Consider the following 21,548-nt stretch of genomic DNA (forward strand, 5'->3'; position numbering starts at 1 on the left):
AGAACTCAAAAGTGGCCCTTGTGCAAAAAGCCATCCAGGACACGTGCACAGGATGCCACAGAGGAATTTCAAAAAGGAAAGAATGTTGACACTATATCGTTAGCATGCACTTGCGTTTTATGACCCTTAATCTTGTCCAATACATTCCATTGAAGTTCATGCACTCATCAGTAACCTATATGGGCAATAGACTTATCATTTTCTCAGTTGAATGCCTGGTTTATTGTTTGAGGGGTTCTGAGTTAATGTTTTTGAATGTTGCATATTTGCGGGACCATCCATTGAGGGAGATTGTTATCTGCTTTTTTTATCTATAATGCCCTTGAAAATAGAAAAAAACTTGATTGTGGCAATTGATGTGCTTTAACTCAAGAGAAGTTTCTCCAACTGACCTGTAATTTACCAAGTACATGTCACTGGTGTACATGTTGTGGTTCAGTTTTATCCTAGGTTCAATTTTTATTTTCGTTTGTATTAATTAAACTCTATCATTATTGCATATAGCCATATATCCAACAACAAATGGAAATAAAATTTGCCTGTAGGATAAAACTGAAATACATCACTTTGATGCGGTACGTTGTAATTCAGGCCATTTTATTGATGTAAACGCTCATTCACTTTGTTTAAGGAGGAATACAAAATATATGCTTTGTTTGCCACAACCATATATGTCTATGAGCATTTTCTTGCTTTACATTTGGGTACAGCTTTTCATTTGCATATACAGGCTGTTGATGTTTTATATAACTGTTTAATATGAAAAAAGATTGGCTCATACAATTTAGAAGAACTGCAGAAATGTAATGGTCAAGAGGCCAACTCCAATGTAGCTTTGTTGGTTTATTAGCTTGACGTTTGGACCGTCTCAGTCTTCCTCAGGAGCATACTAATTACAATAAGATTAGTATGTGATTAGTATGTAATTAGTATGCTCCTGAGGAAGACCGAGACGGTCGAAACGTTGGGCTAATAAACCAATAAAGCTACATTGGAGTTGGCCTCTTGACCATTACATTTCTGCTTTTATTTACGTTATTTCAAGAGCCCACGATCGCTTCAGTGATCCTCCAGGCAGCGCGTTTGAGACTGATCAGCATTGTTTGTGGGACCCCTTACAAGCTTCTACTTATATATATATATATATATATATATATATATATATATATGTATATATATATATATATACAATTATTTAGGAAAATAAGAATTAAAACTTTGCACGAAGTTTTAGTGCGAAGTTTTAATTTTTATTTTCTTAAATAATTGTTTACAAAGCTCCATGATTCAAGGATAAGGTTTTTTTACGTTTATATATATATATATGAGTTCTATTTTCTTTACATATTAACAGGTTTCGCAAAGCCATGCCTTACAGAAATATATGATTTTGTGATCTCAATTAAGGACTGTGGTTATTCTTTATTGACTGCAATTGTTTTTGGCTAGCTATTATCAACTATAATACATCTATGCATTTAGGTTGACCTGCATATGCATGCCCTCACCAAATCTACATATATGTGACATACATGTTACACATGTGTGCCACATATATGTGGCATATATGTGCAACGATTGAACTTATGTAACATATATGTCACATATATGTAGATTTGGTAAGGGTGCATTTGTGGTTCCCAGGTTCCACATATATGTTACATATATGTTACATATATATGTCACATATATGTGATATATATGCAACATGAGTGCCAAATTCCTACATATACCACATTTATGTTACACATATGTGGCATATATTTGACATATATGCCACATATATGTGGCATACATATGTAACATATATATGTCACATATATGTAGATTTGGTAAGGGCTTCTAGCTGCAAACAGCAGCTGCTCATTCAAAATGCCTAGTACCCTAGTAGTGTTCTGTATTATAAAACAGTTAATTAGGTGTTCCCAAGTGGTAGGAATGATCATTGAAGGCAATGATCAGTCCATCAATGTAGGCCGTCTGCTCCGTTCTGACTCCTCCAGCCAGCGCCCAACTGCTAGAACTGCAGTATAGTCCTCATGAGAAGGTCCACTGACAGCTATTCTCATCAACTCATCAATAGTAGAAACATTCAAGGTTGACCTCCAGTCAGTCATGATTCTGTTCATGCAAGAGTTTCCCCGCTCGCAGCAAGCAGTCTGGCAAGGAATTACAAGACATAGTTCCACTAAAATTAGCAGGTTTGGATAATCATCTTTGCAAAACATAAATTTGTTCTTCCAGAATTCGCTTTGCCTGAGTTCAAGTTCTGCTCTAACTCGCTGTACATGGAATTTCAGACTCATCCATTCATCAAGACAGTCATGCAGACTGAAGTTGTGCTGCTCTAGAGGTACCTGAAAATGACCATGTAGTGTCTGGATTTCATTTTCGCCATGTAAGAGCAGCCGATGCCTGTCTGTAACTGGCCAACCTCGGTGCTTTGTCAAGACAGCTGCTGCTGAGAATACTGGATCTGTTTCCATCCCTTCAAACCTCTCTTGGATGAATGTCATGGCAGCATTCACCGCAGATGCCTGGATAGCATTAATAGCCTGCCTGTCTGCATCCCTTTGAAGCTCTATGCCCTTAAATGTGTTGCCATCCCCTACTTCCGTAAGGAAAGAGTTTAGTTGCTGACCAGGTCTTTCCTTGAAAGATTCAAGTTTTGCTAAAAGGGCAGTTAAGTTATCTTGAACTCTTGAGATTGTTATTCCATCCTCCTGGAAGCTAAGACTCACTTTGGAAAGTGCATCTACGATGTCAAGTAACAGATGCATGATGGCAACAAATTTGTAGCTTGTGAATTTTTTGCTGTAATTCACAGCCCTTCCTTGCATCTGGTTACTGGCATTCCTTGCTTGTGAGGTATGTTGGAAGTGCAAAACTACAACTTGAAAGTTCTTTGACAAGAGAATATTCAGTGCTCTTTGCATATGTGGTACCCACCTTGTACCGTCTGCTTTGATTGCCTTATATGCTCGCACTTCCATACTCTCAGCTAGTTCTTTAAGCTCACGGACTGCCTTTGCAGAATAATGATAGTGCTTCCAAATACCTTGAAGCATTTCTTTGACATCTTTAAGAACTGGAACATCTGACAAGGTGTCTGCAAATGAAAGTTCCAACCTATGTGCAACGCAGTGTACCTTAATAATGTGAGGAATTTCTTGTTTAAGCAAGCCATAAACACCACTTATTTCTCCAAGCATAACATTTGCTCCATCTGCTCCCAGGGCCACTGTCTTCTCTTTCCAATCCCTACACACCTCTGTCATAGCAGTTTCCACAGCTGCTTTGATTCCAGCTGCTTTGCTGTTTTCACAAGCCTTCAGCCCCACAAATGCATTTTCTATCTCACCTTTAACCAAATGACATACATAAACATCTTCTACCTCACGTACTCCAACATCACATGCACTGTCTGCCATTACACTTATGAACTTTGATGACTGAAGCTTGCTTGAAAGTTCATGCTTTAATTGTCCTGCAATAGCCGTTACAAACGTTTTGCATGCTTTGTCATTAATGTAGGTGTTTCCAAGCTCAACTCCGTGTTTCATTCCAAGTTTGCACAGGTGGGGAAAGCTTGTAAATGGCATTTCCCTCTTTGCAACAAAATAAGCTATATCAAACAATCTTTCCATCTTCTGAGAGACTTCTTTTGACATTGACAACAGAGCGCGTGGTAAAGGAGCTAGCTGTGGATTCTCAGAAACTTTAGCAGCCGCAACACAACGTGTATGACCAGTTGAAGTTTCGTGGCTTCTCACAGATTCTATTTTAAAATTCTGACTGCCAGACACGAAGGTAGAGGATGAGTCACTGCAAGTTGGATTGTCTCTACAAAATTTGCAAAACATCCGGTTTCCTTCTGAGTCGTACGTTAGCCATGTGAAGTCTTTCAACCACGACCGTACGAACTTTCGTTTCGATGAAGATTGAGATGTCGAAGAATCATCAATTGCTCTCTTTGAAGTGGAAGTTGTAGATGTTTGAGATGATTCAGAGGATTTTGATGACGACAGAAATGCCCTGATATCCATACTTAACGAGAGCAATCACGCGTGGCATTTCAAAATGGCGGACAAGCGTTTTTTGATAGCATTGCATCATGGGTATGTGACTTGATCCCATGTTTCCTCGATCAAGCAAGTCAATATGGCGGCGAACGAACACGGACTTGTAACGAAACAAAGAATTATTTTTCGAATATAGAGTTATTTTTCTTTTTTTTATTTCATGCCAGTTGTTGAAATGAAAGAATTTTGAAAATGTTTGAAGACTTAAGTTATTTATAGAGGCGAAAATTAACTAGCCAAGATGGCTAGCAGATGAGAAAATCCACTAGCCAAAACTCAAAATCTACTGGTATTTGGCTAGTAGACCACCGCCAAGTTCGAGCCCTGCAACTTACTTCTTGAATCAATTACACTTGGGTCGCCTAAAAAAGAATTGGTTAGAGAGCATTAATTATTATTACTTTTGATGATGCATAAATGCAGTTATTTTTGTTCTCTACAAAGGTTCTTTGTCATTTGAAAAAGTTCATTCAATCTTTGTTCCACCTGTTGTCTGTATTTTAAAGTGTTTATCATTTTAATACTTTTAAGTCAATTAGAGTCATTGGCTCTACTACAAGTGAGGACAACCATTTAATTTGACTTAAACCTGCATATGTGATGCCCAATGTTTGTTCAGACTTTCCAATATCCATAATGCAGTGGTTTTCTCACCATCTCTTACTGTCCTGCTTTGGCTAAGTTATGTTTTCCTTTCTATAAAGAAAGTGTTTAATAATTTTTGCACAATGACTTTAAAATACGACAGGAAATTTCAATGCAACACTGAATCTGTTTTCCTGGATTAGTTTTGTGAAATTCATGTTATTGTTAAGTTCTCTCATCTTCTCATTTTTTTTTTCTGGAGTTGGCAGCTTCTTCTTACTGACTCCACAAATGTTATGGCCTTCATCAGTGCTAAAAGGCTGTATTCTGGTCAGTGTTAGATTAACTGCTTGATCCTTCTCTGCTGGAGAAGATATACATGCCACAATTGCAGTAAAGGCTGTGTTAGCAATAAGTTGGGCAGTTACTGTTGCCTGAACTGCATCTGGTGCATGAGTGTCCCTGGTGCCGCAATAAACAACAATTAGTGTGTCTATCCGCTCAAGAATTTTTCAAAGGGTCTCTTGGATCTTTTTAGCTTTGTCCTGCATGGTAGGCTTTTTTGTGTTGGCTGGTGAAGTTTGGGTTGCCCTAATCACATCCAACAGACTAAGGGAAACAGCTCTGTTGTGCATTAGTATAAGAGAGTTGACAAGCAGAGGTTGGATTACCAGCAGACTGCAAATTAGGCTGATATTCATTGGGGTGATATTCACTGGGCTGGCTGGAACTGAGTGGACAAATGATGATGATGGATTTGGAGATGGGCATACACAAACTTGTAAAGGTGACATTGCTTGGATTAAGAATAACACTAACATTGGAAATTGTATACAAAGTTACATGTAATGTCTATATTGAATGTCCTGAGCCTCTTCTTAATTTGTTACTAGTTTTTGTTTAGAATCCAAAGCTCTTGATATAAGTAATTTCATCACTCTACTGACAAGGTGTAAACTTAATGTCATCATAATGATTATAATTTTTCTGTTTGGTTTCAAAACTGTATTATTTTGGTGAAAACCAATCACACCTGTACATACTCAGTATTTATCTATTGTACCAACTTAAACTAACACTAAAAACATCATACTAACTGTTCATCAAGGATATGCTGTAAACAATAATTATATTGGGATTAACAGTAACATTGGAAAATATCCACAGGGTGATGTTTAAATTGAATGTTCTGGTCCTTTTCTTTCTATTAAAGTTTATGGTATTGGTAATATCATCTCTCTACTGACAAGGATTTAAACTCAATGTCATCAAATTAAATTGCAACTTTTCTGTTTAGTTTGAAAATGGTATCTTTAAAAACATTAAACTTGCACATAGTTATCTACTGTACAAAACATTTTAACTAACAGTGCAAATATTAAGTACTAAGTGCTCATCAAGAAAATTAATAATTTGGTGTTAAATATCATTGTACTAGGAATAAAAGTAACTTTGGAAAATGTTAACAAAGTAATGTTTAAATTGAATGTCCTAGTTCTTTTTATTTATTTATTTATTTTTTAACATTTGGTGACATTGCTGCCTTTAATTCATAAGTTGGATCCAACACAGCTTAATGGTGTTGAAGCTGTTGGTGTGGCAAAGTGAACCAAAGCTTTTTGTTATTTTCAGTAGTGACCATTATGCAGACATTCCATGTTATGACATAATTTTCTAGCAGCTGGGAAACACCACATGACTATGTTATCTGTGTAGGGTATAAGTTTTTTAAAGCATGAAACACATGAAATTTTGTTGGTGGCTTGCTGTATGCCCATGACTTCACACCAAACTGTTACCATCCTTGAAGCCATAATATCATAAAAATGAGCCAGTGGTCTTCCAAATGCAGCTGATTGTTTAGGGCTTAAATCTTTGGAGTGTTAAGATAACTATCATAATGATTCTGAGACCTGTACAGTGTAACCTCACGATTTTGAAGAAGTTAGTTGTGTTGAAATTAAGTTTATCAATACATTCTCCTACAAGACAAGCTTTATTGAACCTGTAACGACAGGCAGATAGACAAACAGTGTCTGCAAAACTGCAATTATTTAGTACACTGGTGAACAACAACTCTAGAAGATGGCTGGCCACCCAAAACTCCATCACATGACCCGCAAGGCGGGAAACTAGACTACTTCACGTAAGCATACTCGTTACATCTCCCTTCTAATAGTCGAGCAACTATAAATGTAGACAACGTTGATGATAATAAAAGAAAGAAAGAAATAACACAATGTTCAAATCTGCCTTGAGGAAGTCTAGTGCATTAAGCGCCCCTGCACAACTATGCATAATAAAAAATAAATTCAAAGCAAAAAAAGAGGCACAAGGCAGGGTCAATGTCTTAATTCAGTACTCGTAATCCTTTAGCCACACTGGGTGGTGGCGGTCCCGCACTGGACGACCTTCAGTGCGTGGCCCAGAAACCACTGATGATGATGATGGTATCATTGGTGGTGGTGGCTCAGCTGGGCTGGACTCAACCAGTTCAATAGGATCGGTCATGTTGAGGTTTGTTTCAACTCACTCCGGTAACTCCTCGAACGTTGCCCTGAGCCATTTACGGTTCCGACAATAATGTTTTCCGTTTACCTCAACCAAGTAGGAACGGGTCCCATCCTCTCCATTGATGCGCCACATTGACCACTCCTCGTTTGGCAATCGCATCCTAATGGCATCACCTTCGCGCAATTTTGGCAGTTCATGTGAGTGACGATCATAGTAGTGTTTCTGCTTTTCCTTCCTAATCTTGATCTTTTCAGGGACATCGGTTATCACTTTTGGAGTTAACAAATGCTTGGCTACTGGGAGATGGGTGCTTATCGAGGGCTTGATGTGACGTGGTGAAAATCCCATTCCTTATTGAAGGCCTTGAAATCTACACTGTTTGTCACTGATGACGGCCACAGGAATACGATGCCTGGAAAACCAAGCCAGTGATAACTCAGGTGCTGGTGGTGCTACTCATATCTTGCACTTCAAAATAACCAGAGGAGTAATCAACGGCTATCAAAAATGATTGCCCATCCAGCACAAATAGATCAACACCAACTTTCTCCCATAGCAAATTAGGCACACCATGAGGCTTTAAAGGCTCTTTACATCGTTCGGGCTTATAACGGTTACAGATTCCACACCTAGACAAGTGATCTTCGAGCTGGGTTTTGAATAAATGCAAGTTCATGAAAAAATATATAATTATAAATCACAGAAATACTGTTAAAAAGGTATAGAATGTCCATTCAGTAAATATTTATTTGATTCCTCAGTTTTAGTTTAAACTTGTTGATATTTGGACGATCATGGCAATAGACTACATAACAACAATAATAACAATGACAAGATTGACTTTATTTTTTTTTTAAATTAAAGAAATAAAGGCTTTTGTAGCCCACAGTTAGCAAAGCTATTCTAGACGGGCTACCTAAACAGACACTGTATAGGCTCTAACACATACACACACACACACACACACACACACACGCAACAATGAAAGAAATAAATAAATGAGCAAATAAATAATAAATAGTAGTAGTGATAATCATGTTAATAGTTTTAACTGGGCCAGTCACACAAGGGAGCTTTTAACAGGTCAAAGAGAAAGCTAATCAGTTGAAATGCAAATATAAGCTAGAAAGGTGAAGGTAGCGCAAGTCAACATTCATCTCCTCAATTTCAAGAATTTTCAAAAGCAAGTGAGTTAGCTCACGTTTAAAAGGTGCTTTCCTTAGCTTGCCGTGGTGTTATTGGCTGTAGTACTCAAGTGGTGTAAGTCGGTCATGAGTGGCCTGTTTCGATCCGTCAGTAAAGTTAGGTCGTTCTGTTCAGTTCGTTTGTAATGTTAATGTCATAAATGAGTCGTTTGTATGGAGCTGGTAGTAGTTGAAAGCTGTTTAGGGGAATCTTTTCTAAGTTAGTAAACCAGCTTTCCAGAGTCAGTCATTGAAAGTAGTTAGTGCTGTAGGTTAGGCATTGTGCAGAGTCCCAGTCAATATTGAGGTTCGGAAGTCGATGATGTTCAGCAATGTGATTGTTGACATCACCTTTCCTTGTGGCCTCTCTGTGTTCAGTCAGTCTTGTTTCGAGGTTTCTGCCAGTCTCTCCAATGTAGGAGGCTTGGCAGTCGGGGTAATCGATCTTATAAATTGCTCCCTGTCTGTTCTTCAGTTCATCCTTGTCTTTAATGTTAGTTAGTGACTGACATTGTGGGGTGGTGGGTTTGTGGGTGACGCAGATGCTGAAGGGTTGTAAGATGCACAAGATGTTCTCAGACATGCCTTTTATGTACGGTATGGTTGCTGTAGTCATTGGAGTTGCAGTGTCGTTTTTTTCGGTAGTAGTAGGTGGATTAGTGTTTCGTTAAATGAAGTCGTCATTGTAGTCGTTCTTTGAAAAAACATGGTAAAGGTATTTGCTCTTGTCAGACTAGCTGTCTGTCATGTTGCATCCTAGTTGCGCATGTTGTGGTAGAGTTCTGATAATTGTGGCATTGTGTGATGTAGGGTTGTAGGATGACTCATCTAGTAGTCTGTTGGTGTGTGTCGGTTTCCTGTAAACTGTCGTCTATAGTGAGTTGTCGTCACAGCTTACCAGACAGTCTAGAGAAGGAAGTTTGCCATTTTCTTTGACTTCTCTGGTCAACTGTATGTCAGTGTTTTGTCCGTTCAAGTGGTGGTGGAATGCATCAATTTCGTCGCGTCCTACAGCGGTGAATGTGTCGTCAATGTAGCGTGACCAAAGGGGTATCGCTTGTGGGCAGGTCGAGAGGGCCCATCGACTTACCCACAAACGATACCGCTTTGGTTACACTATGTTGACAACACATTCACCGCCTTATGACACGACAAAATTGACGCATTCTGCCATTACCTTAACGGACAAAACACCAAGATACAGTTTACCAGAGAAGTCGAAGAAAAGGGTAAACTTCCTTTTCTAGACTGTCTAGTAAGCTGTGACGACAGCTCACTACTGATGACAGTTTACAGGAAACTGACATGCACCAACAGATTACTATATGAGTCATCCTACAACCCTACATCACACAAAGCCATGACTATCAGAACTCTAACACAACGCACGCAACTAGCATGCAACACAACGGACAGCTTATCCGATGAGAACAAATATCTTTGCCGTGTTTTTTGAAAGAACAGCTACAACAACAACTTCATATGACAAAACACTCACCGACCTACTATTACTACTGAAACAAATGACAACACAACTCCTATGACAACAGCAACCATGCCGTACACAAAAGGCATGTCTGAGAACATGTCGGGCATCTTACAGCCCTTCAATATCCACATCGCCCACAAACCCGTCACCACCCTACGTCAGTTACCAACCAACGTTAAGGACAAGGACGAATCGAGGAACAGACAGGGAGCATTTTATAAGATCAATTGCTCCCACTGCTAAGCCTCCTACATCCGATAGAGTGGCATAAACCTTATAACAAGACTGACTGAACACAGACAGGCCACAAGGAAAGGTGATGTCAACAACCACATTGCTGAGCATCATCGACTTACGAACCTCAGTATTGACTGGGACTCTCCCAATGCCTAACCGACAGCCCTAACTACTTTTAATGACTTACTCTGGAGAGCTGGTTTGCTAACTTAGAACAGACTCCCCTAAACAGGTGTCAACTACTACCGGCTCCATACAAACGACTCATTCATGACATTAACATGACAAACGAACTGAACAGAACAACCTAACTTAACCGATGGATTGAAACAGACTAATCATGACTGACTTACACCATTTGAGTCTTACAGCCAGTAATACCACAGCAAAACTGACCAATCATTTTACACAAACTGGACTAAGAATATTCTACTGACAACAACTATTCACTTGACTCTGATGATGACTTCTGCACAGGTTGTCGAAATGTCAGTCACAAAAGTACGTTAGTAATCTGTTAGATTTGCAGACAGGACGCGGGTCTTTTCGCAGGCAGGGAGTTCATTTAGTTCATACTTTTACAACCACAATTTTCAAGTAATTCTTGCAAAATGTAGGGCTGCTTCCGCCTGCTGGTTATCAAAGAAACGTCTAGTTCAAGCACTGCGCACATCTCCCGTCGGATCCCAACGAAAACTTAGACAACTTGGACTGGCATGCGATTTCACAAATTTTGTAGTTGTCTTACTATGATAAATGACCATAATAAAATACCATGAGACATTTAATTATAATACATTTAATCACAAAATGTTTCGTATGTTTAAAAAAAGACCTAAGTTCTGAAGCCACGTGTTACACAGTACACTGATCTGTGTTTGCAAAGTTGTCGATTACAGTAGATCTCATTTTGAATTCAGTTAACGTTGTTCCGCCCACAAGAAAAACGTTTCTGAACCAGGAAAATTCCACTAACATTTGGTTCGTGGTTCGGTTAAAGACTAACATTTAGGTAAAGATCTCTTACGTGAAGTAATTACAGCCTCTTTTTCAACAAAATGGGAATAGAGAAACCTCAAATCAAAAACCAAACCCCGAGATATGCTTTGTGAATAGTCCTGATTAGGAGGCGTTGACTATGTGTTGACTATGTGTCAGGTCAGCGACGTTAGTCGTTGCTACTGGTAACATTGTAACCCAGTACTACCTGCCGCATGGACGGGTGGTCGGTGTCTAAACTGGCCCTCCCACCAGTGTACACTGATGTGGTGGGTGGCATGTCACCCTGCAGGACTAAAAACAAAACCGGTTAAAGGGCGGATGAGCTTCTTACGAGCCAACGGCCAACATGCACGACTGGTATCAGCTGGTAGCCATACCAGCCAAGAGCTCTTCTTTCACCATGAAATGTTGAGGTCAACCAGCTGCGACTCTACTGGTGGACAGCGCGTGCTCATCTACTGGGACGCGGTGTCTGAGCTGGTAGGATGGAGTGAGCTTTGGTGGGCCTGCACAATACACCTCTGCTATATGATGTGCAGTTTGTTTTGTAGCAACACTATTTCTCCTAAGTCCTACGGCGACAGGGATTGGCGACTGGGGCAGGCGAAGGGTGTCGCTGGAAGCCCTCAGTCAAGTACCTGCACGTTAGGCAACCTCAGTGTGATGGCCGTTTTGTTGCAGATCATGGACAACTGAAGCTTCGTGTCCTACTGTGGTGACGGAGCAGCCGTTTTTACGGGTAGCCTGCTCCCCCCTCTCCGGGTAAGGGTCTAGAAAAAGTGACCTTAAAAGGTTGTCCTTAAAAAGAGCCTGCTGATTCGCCACGATCAGCTGGCCACCCATCTAAATGCGGTAGAATATATAGTTCAATTAATTTTACTCTTGGTGCATGGAATGTTCGCACTCTGTTGGACAGCGGCAATAGTAGGGAGTTTAAGAAACCACGATAAAAGGACGACGACGATGTCAAGTAATCGCAGAGGGTCTGGAATGACGACTTCGTCTTTAGCGGGAAAATGAAACTTAAGCAGTGAAGTTGTTCAAGGACGACGACGTCTGAAATCTTGTTTATTAAATGCTTCGTCAGTTTAAGAAATGACATCGTTCAGAGACGTCCAAAGTCTTCTTCTCAGTCATGGATCAGATTTCATTGAAGATGAGGAGTTTTTGATATTATACAACTTGTTCGAGCCAAGAAATCCGGACTTCCCTCACGAAGCTTACGTCAAGTTCAACCTAGAATTGAGCTAACTGCCATTGAGCTAACCGCCTCCCGGTTAGCTCAATGGATAGAGCGCTGGACTGTTGTGCGGGAGGTCGAGGGTTCGAGCCCCGGCCGGACCAACACTCAGGGTCTTAAAATAATTGAGAAGAATTTGCTGCCTTTCTATAAACATCAAGAAATGGTTAGATATTCTAGTCTTCTCGGATAGGGACGAATAAATGGAGGTCCCGTCTCCTGCAGGGTTGGGGTAGGAGACGTTAATTTCCCACACACGAGATTACTGTGTGATGGATGTCCTCCCCTGGGGTGGGATGGGTGGGAGGGTGGACTAGCACGAATGGTTCCTATGTTCCTTTCTAGTCCTTCCCCACTGCAAAACTTAATGCAGTGAAAATGGACTAAATTAAATTAGATGAGATGGCCGAGTCTGAGAGTCTCGCTGAGTTTAGATTCAGGAAAAGAGACATTTTCTCGCTGGCGGAAGTTTTGAACATTCCGGAAACCATACGATGCGACCAAAGATCGATTTGTGGTGGAATAGAGGGGCTATGTATGCTGCTTAGGTAGTTTTCATATCCATGCAGATACGGAGACATGATTCAGCGATTCGCGAAGTCAGTCCCTTTATTCAGCATGGTTACGAACCTCTTGATTGATCACATATATGCTATCCATGGTCGACGGCTTACCCAGTGGAATCTTGACATCTTGAGTCCCGATCATCTTGAGATGTACGCGGCAGCCATTACGTCCAGAGGTTCACCTTTAGACAACTGTTTTGGATTTATCGATGGCACCCTACGGCCAATCGCACGACCAGGAGAGAATCAGCAGATTATGTACAATGGACACAAGTGAGTCCATGCCCTAAAGTTCCAGTCGATTGTTTTACCAAATGATTTAATTGGAAACATGTACGGTCCAGTAGGTAAGAAGTAAAGCCATGTAGCCGTATTGTTTGGACATAAATTAGAAACGTTACGTGTCTGTTTATAATTTCCTTTGACTAATTTGGTCCCATTAGTGATTTTGTTTTTTCATCAGCCTGTTTATCATGGCCAACATCATCTGTTGCTGCTGTTGTTGCTGTTGAAGCATAGTGGCGATCAAATTTTCTTGATGTTGGTTCTTTTCTCTCTCTCTCCATCATGTTCTCCTGTTCCTTCTTCCTCAGTTCCAATTCTTGTTCCTTCAAAGCAATCTCTTTAGCAGCCCTTTCCTTTAAATACTCAACAGCATCCGCTGTGCTCCGTCGACTCTTGTTTTTTGGAGCTTCTGAGTCATCACCTCCCTTCTTTCTTTTAGCAGTTTGTCCCATACGTTCCAGCGCTTGCTTACGCATATGTTCGGCTGCTGTCTTGTCATTTGACAGTAAAATGGTATCTAATTTTGCAGAGAAATTTCCACCTATATATCGAAAGTTCGAGAGTAGGTTATTCAATTCTTGAACATCAACAGTCCAAGGAATTATTTAGCTTTAGCTATATTAACAATAATTTACGCCTGACAAAAGTTAAAAATATTCAATTTTACGGAAGTTGTTTGACATTTAGATTCAGTTCTAAGTGCCGCTGATATAAACAAACAAAATTTTTTAGTAGCAATAATCCGGCAGTTCCATACACACAGCTTTTGAGCGAACGCAGAGGTATATTGTGCTGCCATTTAAAACTTTTCATTCAATAGAAATGATAAACAGCACTCTTTCATAAAATATACTTAAATAAATTTAAACTTACGTGGTCGCTCTCACCGCTTGACTGGACATCTGTTGTGCGGAGGAAGGAAAATGAGTTACAGTGTAGTGGGTTTTAGAAATTGATATTTGTTTGGAAAACTGAACAGGGAGGTTTAAATCAACCGAATAAGCGAATATAAACTCCAACCGGCCATATACTGTCAAAAAAAACCACAATAAACACTCACCTTTTGATGAGAAAAGCTGCTTTCAAGTTCCGAAGTTCACGACGACGTGAAACAGGTCCTTCTCAAGTCGTCGACGACACGGCGACGACGGAATTGTTGGTTCACGCTTGCGCAGTGACATTCACATTACTTCCAGTCGTCGTCCTACGTTCGTCGTCGTGGTTGCTTAAGCTCCCTAGTATTGAAAGAAGGACCGCTGTCATTGCACGTGTACTGCATGAGCATTGCATCGATGTGGCAGCTTTAAGTGAAACGCGACTTGCTAACGAATTGCAGCTCACTGAATCTGGTGCTGGTTATACTTTCTACTGGATTGGCAAATCAGACTCACAATCCCGTCAATCGGGTGTTGGCTTTGCGATCAAAACATCATTAAATAATCACCTAGTCAGTCTTCCCCAAGGCATAAATGATAAGCTAATGTCTATACGCTTTCGCCTTTTGAAACATCATTACGCTACCATCATTAGCGCGTATGCTTCAACAGTGACTTATCCTGACGAGATAAAGGAAGAATTCTATGAAATCCTGTTAAGGACTATAAGATCTGTTCCTCCTAAAGATAAGCTTATCCTTCTAGGTGATTTCAATGCAAGGGTTGGGCGCGATCATGACATTTGGGGAAAAGTCCTTCGTCATCACGGTGTAGGAAAGACAAACTCCAATGGAATGCTCCTCCTGGGTCTCTGTGCTGCTAACGAGCTTGTGATCACAAATACCATTTATCAACAGAAGGACTCCCTGGAAACAACCTGGATGCATCCCAGATCACACCACTGGCATTTACTAGATTATGCTATCGTAAGGCAAAGGGACTTGACGGACATACATCTCACAGGGTCAGTGCGATCATCTACCACATGGTCCGATCATGGCCTTGTGAGAGTTAAATCCTCTCTCCGCCTATTGGCGAAGATTCATCATAAATCAAGATTGAAGACACCTCGTCTAGACGTGTATAGGTTGAGGGCAGAAGAAGGCTGTGAGCTCCTTCGGAAGAAACATCAAGGCTGAGCTTGAAGGTATGGCAGCTGAACATGAAGAGGCGATGAATGTAGAACGTTCATGGAACGTTTTAAAAGAAGGCAGCAGCAAATCTGCTACAGCTTCATTGGATTCCAGCGGCGAAAGCATCAAGAGTGGTTTGATGAAAACGATGTGCAGATGGTGTCAATTCTATCAGACCTACAACAAAAACATCTAGATTGGCTCTCTGACAAGCTGAATCAAGCAAAGAAGGAGAGCTATCAACATGTGAAATCTGCAGCACAAGCAAAGATCAGGAGAATGAAAGAGGAATGGTGGAAGGAAAAAGCTAGACTGATGCAGAGTGCGGCAAACAAGAACGATCTGCGTACTTTCTATAATGAGCTAAAAGCTATCCATGGCCCTTGCTTTAATGGCATGCTGGCTGTTCATAGCTCGGACGGGCGCATCATTCTCAATGATCCTACGCTTATCATAGAGAGATGAATGAATGAATGAATACCTTTATTCAAGTGTCAGACTAAAATAGCAGTACATAACCACTAAATGGGGACACTACAAAATAAATTAAAAATGACTAAATCCATATATTAATTAAAGTTAAAATGCTAATTGAGCTAAAAATACTAAGATTGGTTAACATGCTAAAATATTTACAATATGTACAAGATAAAACTTTTTTTTACATTAAGTACTGCATAAAATACAGTTGGTACAGTAATTATCGGTCAGTAAAGTATTTAGATCAATCTTACGGATATTTATCTTGAAAGATGATAATGTTGGCAGAACTGCTAAACCGTCCATCCCACATAGCAAATGCAGTGCTTGACGATCTACCAAGCAGACCAACGCTTAAATGCCTGAGTTTACCGATAACGCTTGATGAAGTCACAAATGCCAACAGTGTGCTTAAAAATGGTGAACCATCTGGATGCGATTCCATTCCACCCGAAGTCTTCAAGTATGGTGGCCCCTATCCAGCTGAAAGACTACAGCAGCTGTTTTCCGTTATATGGACAAAAGAGGTCGTTCCACAAGATTTCAAGGATTCGAAAATCATTCATTTTTATAAAAGGAAGGGCGAAAGAGCGGACTGCAACAATCATCGTGGCATCTCGCTGTTGTGTATTGCTGGAAAAATCTTGGCACGTATAATAAATAGTGAGACGGGCAACTGCTTTGGTGGAGGAGGTGAACCCTGAAAGCCAATGCAGATATAGGGAGAACCGTAGTACAGTGCTGGGAACTTATTTTTCCCCTGAACTAACATGCACAGTCTTCTATTAAAGTGAAGAGCGTTTTGAGTTCTTTCTAGCACTGAAGTGGAAAATGAGAAGTTTGGTCATGTGCATGAATATACTATTTCCTAGAGCCTTAATAAAATGTGACCCCCGTTGGAGGTCTTACTAGGCGTAATTAGCGCAAAAATTCTGTCAATTCGTTGAACTCAAAGTTACCTACTTTAAGCGTCACAAACAGCAACCGTTGACCGTTGACTTCATGTCACCTCGGTACAGTAACGTAACCAGCAAAGGAATCTTACAGAGTGTGACAGAAAAACCTCGTTATTAACCGAGGGTATCAGTGGGATAATAGAGAGATTAAGCATCGCGTATTTTTTCCCGCGAACGGCAGAGAGGTCACGTGACCTGACATTTCCCGCGTTTGCAGTTTGCCGGCCGCCGTTTCTACTCGAGGAGGAATCGAATAGAATAAAATAGAATCTTTATTTATACACGATACGAATTAAAGATAAGAAGCTTTTGGGGTCGTGTACTTAACAAAATAATATCTAGCCAACTATTGATTACACTAAGACAAATTTCAAACTAAATAAGAAACTATAATACAGTAAAACATTCAATTTTCCTCTCAACTTAAAAATACTTGTAATCAGTTAATCTATTCCTAGCCGTCGAACCTGATAAACTAGTAAAGTAAAGCTTGTGAAGTGATTATTTCTCCTGAGTAGCCTCCTAAGATTCTTAGGGGCAAAACTACCTACATTTTTGACATGATGGTTAACATGGTTCCATACCACCGAAGCTCTATATGCTAAAGAGTCCTTTAACAATCTAGTGTTGAATCTGGGTATGGTTATTGCTTCTTGGTCTCTTAGTGAATAGCTACATTCCCACCTTATGAATATGCTATTAATTAAAGACTGAGGTAGTGAGACTTTACTTGCTCTATATAAAAGGTTAACTATTTGAAATTTGTATTCTAAATTGATCGTATCCCATCCTGGAACGTTGAGAGCTACATTAGATGCCGTATCTTTAGATAAGTTGTAGACAATTTTTGCTGCTCTACAGTGAAGTTTCTCAATTGAGTACAGAAGATCCGAATTTGTACACGAACCCCATAATAGAATACCATACTTCACGAAAGGAAATATTACACTAAAATAAAACTTTAAAAGGACATTTTTGGGCAAGAACCTTGAGCGCTTCAATAAGCCTATTTTGTTCGCAAAGTTTTTCTTTAGTTCTAGCATATGTGGTATCCAAGTAAGCTTGTTATCTACAAATATTCCAAGAAGATGCGATTTTTGACATAGCCTAAAACGGATTTACCCAAAAATATAAGAGGTAGCGGTCCTGTAATGGTTGGTGTACTGATTACCATGACTTTTCTCTTAGCCGGGTGAGGTGTCAAGCGATTCTCTAGGCACCACCTGTAGACCTCTTGCAATGCACAGTTCAAGGAAGCAATCGCTGCGTCTGCAGACTCTCCTATACTGAAAATTGACGTATCGTCCCCATACATGAACAGGGATCCCATGGTAATCGCAGATGGCAGATCATTAGTGAATAAAGTCAACAAAATAGGGCCTAAAACAGATCCCTGTGGTATACCATTTGTTACTGGTAACATGTCAGATATGACTCCATTAATCACAGTGTACTGCATTATTCCCCTCAAGTAGTCCCTAATCCAATCTAGCAACACTCCCGTGACACCGACATTATATTGAAGCTTCTTCAGTAAGATTTCGTGTGATACGCTGTCAAACACTTTTCTGAAGTCTACAAAGGCTACTGCGACAACATTATCAGAGTCTAACGCTCTCCTCCATATTTCTGTCAGATGTACTAGGAAGAGCTCAGTCGAGTAGCCGCGTCGATAGGCCCACTGCTTCTCTGTGATTAAATGATTATCGACAAAAACGAGCTGCACCAGTCTATCTTTTATTTCTGCTTCCAGGGTCTTACTTGGTACGCTTAAAAGAGAGACAGGTCGATAATTTCCGCAGTTTGTTTCATCATCCTTTTTGAAAAGCGGAGTTAATCGGGCAGTCTTCCATAAGGAAAAGACAATTCTTTGTTCAATGCTGTAATTATAAAGGTTGACTAGTGCTGGTACAATAGCCTTTCCTGCCAATTTCAGAAGTTTAGGCGAGATGTCATCAGGTCCAACTGACTTATTCGTCTTAAGTTCATTTATCCTCTCTTTTCAACAGAATGGTTTGTAATCGAAATAGGGCTTTTAGGTGACAATATATATATGGTGACCCGCTGGCATCCACTGAAGCGGGCTGCGATGCACCGCAGCCCGCTTCAGTGGATGCCAGCGCGTCACCTTATACGTGGCATTGGCAGTGATTTAATTAAGTTCTCGCCGATCTCCGAAAAGTATGCATTCACCATTTGTGCTTTTTCCTTATCCATTAAAGCCATACTGCCGTCGGTTCTCTTAAGGGGGCCTATTGTTCTGTTTCGTGCTGAGCGATTTGTAGCTCTGTTAATTAAGTTCCAGTAGGCACCAGATTTCTTTACTTCTTCGAACATATTGGTGAAGTAGGATGCTTTAGCTCTTTGCAAAGCTTAAGTTACTGCATTTCTAGCTTTCTTGTATTTTGACCACAGTTCAAGGCATTTGGAGCTGACTGCTGCTTTGAAAATCTTGTATCTTTTATTGATCTTGTAGCGGTTTTCGTTAGTAATCCAAAGAGCCGATTTACTTCTGATCTTAACTTCTTTCTGGGCGACGTGCTCGTCATAAATTCCTTTAAAAAAGGTTTGCCATGCCTTTAAGACATCATCTGGCTCTTCGAAGACTGACGCTATATGGAAAGGTGCGGATTCAACGTCCCGCCTGAAATTTTCAATGTCGAGTTTCCTGTTTTGAGTTTCTTGTTTTGATGTACTTCGGTGGTGGCCTTTTTCTTCTTTAACTTTATCGTTGCGTATACCATATTGTGGTCTGAAATTTCCAAAGGGAAAACACCACACTTGCCTATAAGATCAGTCCTTGTTGTAACAATTAGATCTAACAAGGTACTTGTATTTGGTGTTTCGCTAGTGTTTGCATTTACCACATTTTGCATATTAAACGTTTCGAAAATGGAGCGTAGTTTTCTGGCGTTAGAGCACTATTCTGATTCCGTGTTAAAGTCACAGTTGAAGTCCCCTAGTAGCACAATGTTAGACGTTTTCAGCCAAGCTTTTTCTAAGGTGGCACTAAGAAGATAAAAGAATTCACTAGCATCTGGCGGTCTGCAGATTACTGAAAACAACACAGAAGAACTTTGGAATTTGACTTGCAGCCACTCTGCTTCGATGTTTTGTGTGAGAAGATCTTTACGATGAATAGCATGCAAATGCTCCTCATAATATAATAGGCATCCTCCTCATTTTCGACCCTTCCTATCTAATCTTACGAACTTCATACCAAGGATTAATATTTCCGACTCGGGGACCTTTTTGTCAAGATGTGTCTCGGTGATTGGGAGAATTTCAAATTTACACAGTTGTTAGAGGCATCTAAGCTCCTCGATCTTAATCCTTAGACCACACACATTCAAGTGTGCTAATCTGACGTCTCTATTGGAAGTGCCGTATTCCAACTGGTTCACAAAATCAGAAAGGCCATCGCCACGGTTCGTCGTTTCTTCCGCGTCCTGTTCTGATTCAATTGGAGCTACGAAACTGTCATCCAAACCAGAGAAAGGTAGTTCTTTCATTAACTCTCTTGAACAACACACAGAGAAAGTTCACATTTTGCTTCTGAGTTTAGCGTATTCTGCGGATCTCACAGCAGCACAACTCATATGATAACAATTTGAACACGTAGCACAACGTAAGGAGCGGTGATTAGAAGCGATGGTTCTTCTAAGTTTTTAAGTTTTTTTTTTCTTTGTTTGTCTACTTTGGTGTTATTGTTTTATCAGTTTTACTTTAGCGTCGTTGTTGTGCAATTAGATACCAGCTTATTGCTCGAGCAACGTTATAGGACGTGGTCTGAGATTTGAAATTTCTAACGAAATAACGAATCGAAACGAAACATCGCATACAACTGAAGAGGTATGTGGACGAAACTATATGATGATGAATGATACTTTTTTAGCTTCGACAATCAAAATTTCGCAAAAATCTTTAGATTTTTCAAACTTTGTATTGGTATTCTGCCTGGTTCATGATCACGTATACATACACAGTGAGATTTGCGTTAATTTTTTGTATGCTTCTCTCGATTAACATTAAATATTAATAGCTCAGTTGAGACAGCATGTTGCTCGATTAAAGGTTCACTCATAAACCTTCGCTCAGGAAGAGATCTCTCGTAGGGTTCGCGGACTGACCCGGTCCGAAAACGCTCGACATCTTTTGGGGTGGGTCTAGAACGCTGTGCGCATTTTCTGTAGGCGTTTTGAGCGTATTATAAACAGTATCTGTGTTGACTTTACTCTGCAAAAACTCCTCTTCATCCGCCGTTACACCATGCCATGTGTGTCAAAACGTCACGTATGCGCCAGAGTCAAAACGTTGCGTATGTGTGTTAAGGACTTGACTGCGATTTGCGACTGAACGAAAAAAAAAAAAAAAAAATCCGGAATTTCAACTCGGCGGGTCCTTTGGAGAGCCCGAATAATAAGCTCTTGATTGTTAAACAAGAAAATAGAGTATACAGGCCGAGTAAGGGTTTGTAAAAGGAACGGAAGGGGGATAAGCTGTCGCTAACAGAGTAAAAAAACGGGGACTATAGAAAGTTTAATTTTGAAGTTACATCGTTTTTGTAGTTCATCAAGTTCATTTCATTTTCCTTCTCATTTTTCAGGTTTGGAATTCAGTATTGCGAACAAATTGAATAATCAAAAACCGTTATGCCTAGCCCTCTTTCGGTGAAGCTTCCTCAGATTTCCCAGAGGTCAAGAGACTGAGAACTGAAAACTACTCACATTGCCTTTCGGTGTTGTCGCATGCATTTTGGCTTTTTTGCTATAACCTTTCTGCAACACAGCTGTATGACTGAAACATACTCATCATTACCAATAGAACTGTACTGTTTTTTGCTAACACTGAATGCCAAAT

At 40.1% G+C, this 21,548-nt stretch overlaps 1 protein-coding gene, 2 long non-coding RNA genes and 2 pseudogenes across 3 annotated transcripts in view; 3 read left to right on the forward strand and 2 right to left on the reverse strand.

The window, feature by feature from the left end:
- Positions 1-668, forward strand: part of LOC148730776 (uncharacterized) — a 5,462-nt gene extending 4,794 nt beyond the window's left edge. Inside the window, exon 2 of the long non-coding RNA XR_016002160.1 lies at positions 1-668. This exon is cut by the window's left edge and continues 21 nt beyond it. This is a non-coding gene — a long non-coding RNA (uncharacterized LOC148730776).
- LOC148730771 (uncharacterized) overlaps positions 1-21,493 on the forward strand; it is an 85,704-nt gene extending 64,211 nt beyond the window's left edge. Inside the window, exon 3 of the long non-coding RNA XR_016002166.1 lies at positions 21,295-21,493. This is a non-coding gene — a long non-coding RNA (uncharacterized LOC148730771). The remainder of the gene's footprint in view (positions 1-21,294) is intronic.
- Positions 1,845-4,417, reverse strand: LOC148730778 (zinc finger protein 862-like). The gene has a single exon (XM_088762296.1). It carries the CDS (start codon positions 4,044-4,046, stop codon positions 1,959-1,961), a length of 2,088 nt encoding a protein of 695 aa, XP_088618422.1. The 5' UTR covers positions 4,047-4,417; the 3' UTR covers positions 1,845-1,958.
- On the reverse strand, positions 8,432-9,032 carry LOC148730779 (uncharacterized; annotated as a pseudogene).
- On the forward strand, positions 9,802-10,434 carry LOC148730780 (uncharacterized; annotated as a pseudogene).
- Positions 21,494-21,548: the final 55 nt, after the last annotated feature.

The sequence above is a fragment of the Stylophora pistillata genome, chromosome 5 (assembly GCF_964205215.1).
Source record: "Stylophora pistillata chromosome 5, jaStyPist1.2, whole genome shotgun sequence".
Classification (NCBI taxonomy): Eukaryota; Metazoa; Cnidaria; class Anthozoa; order Scleractinia; family Pocilloporidae; genus Stylophora; species Stylophora pistillata.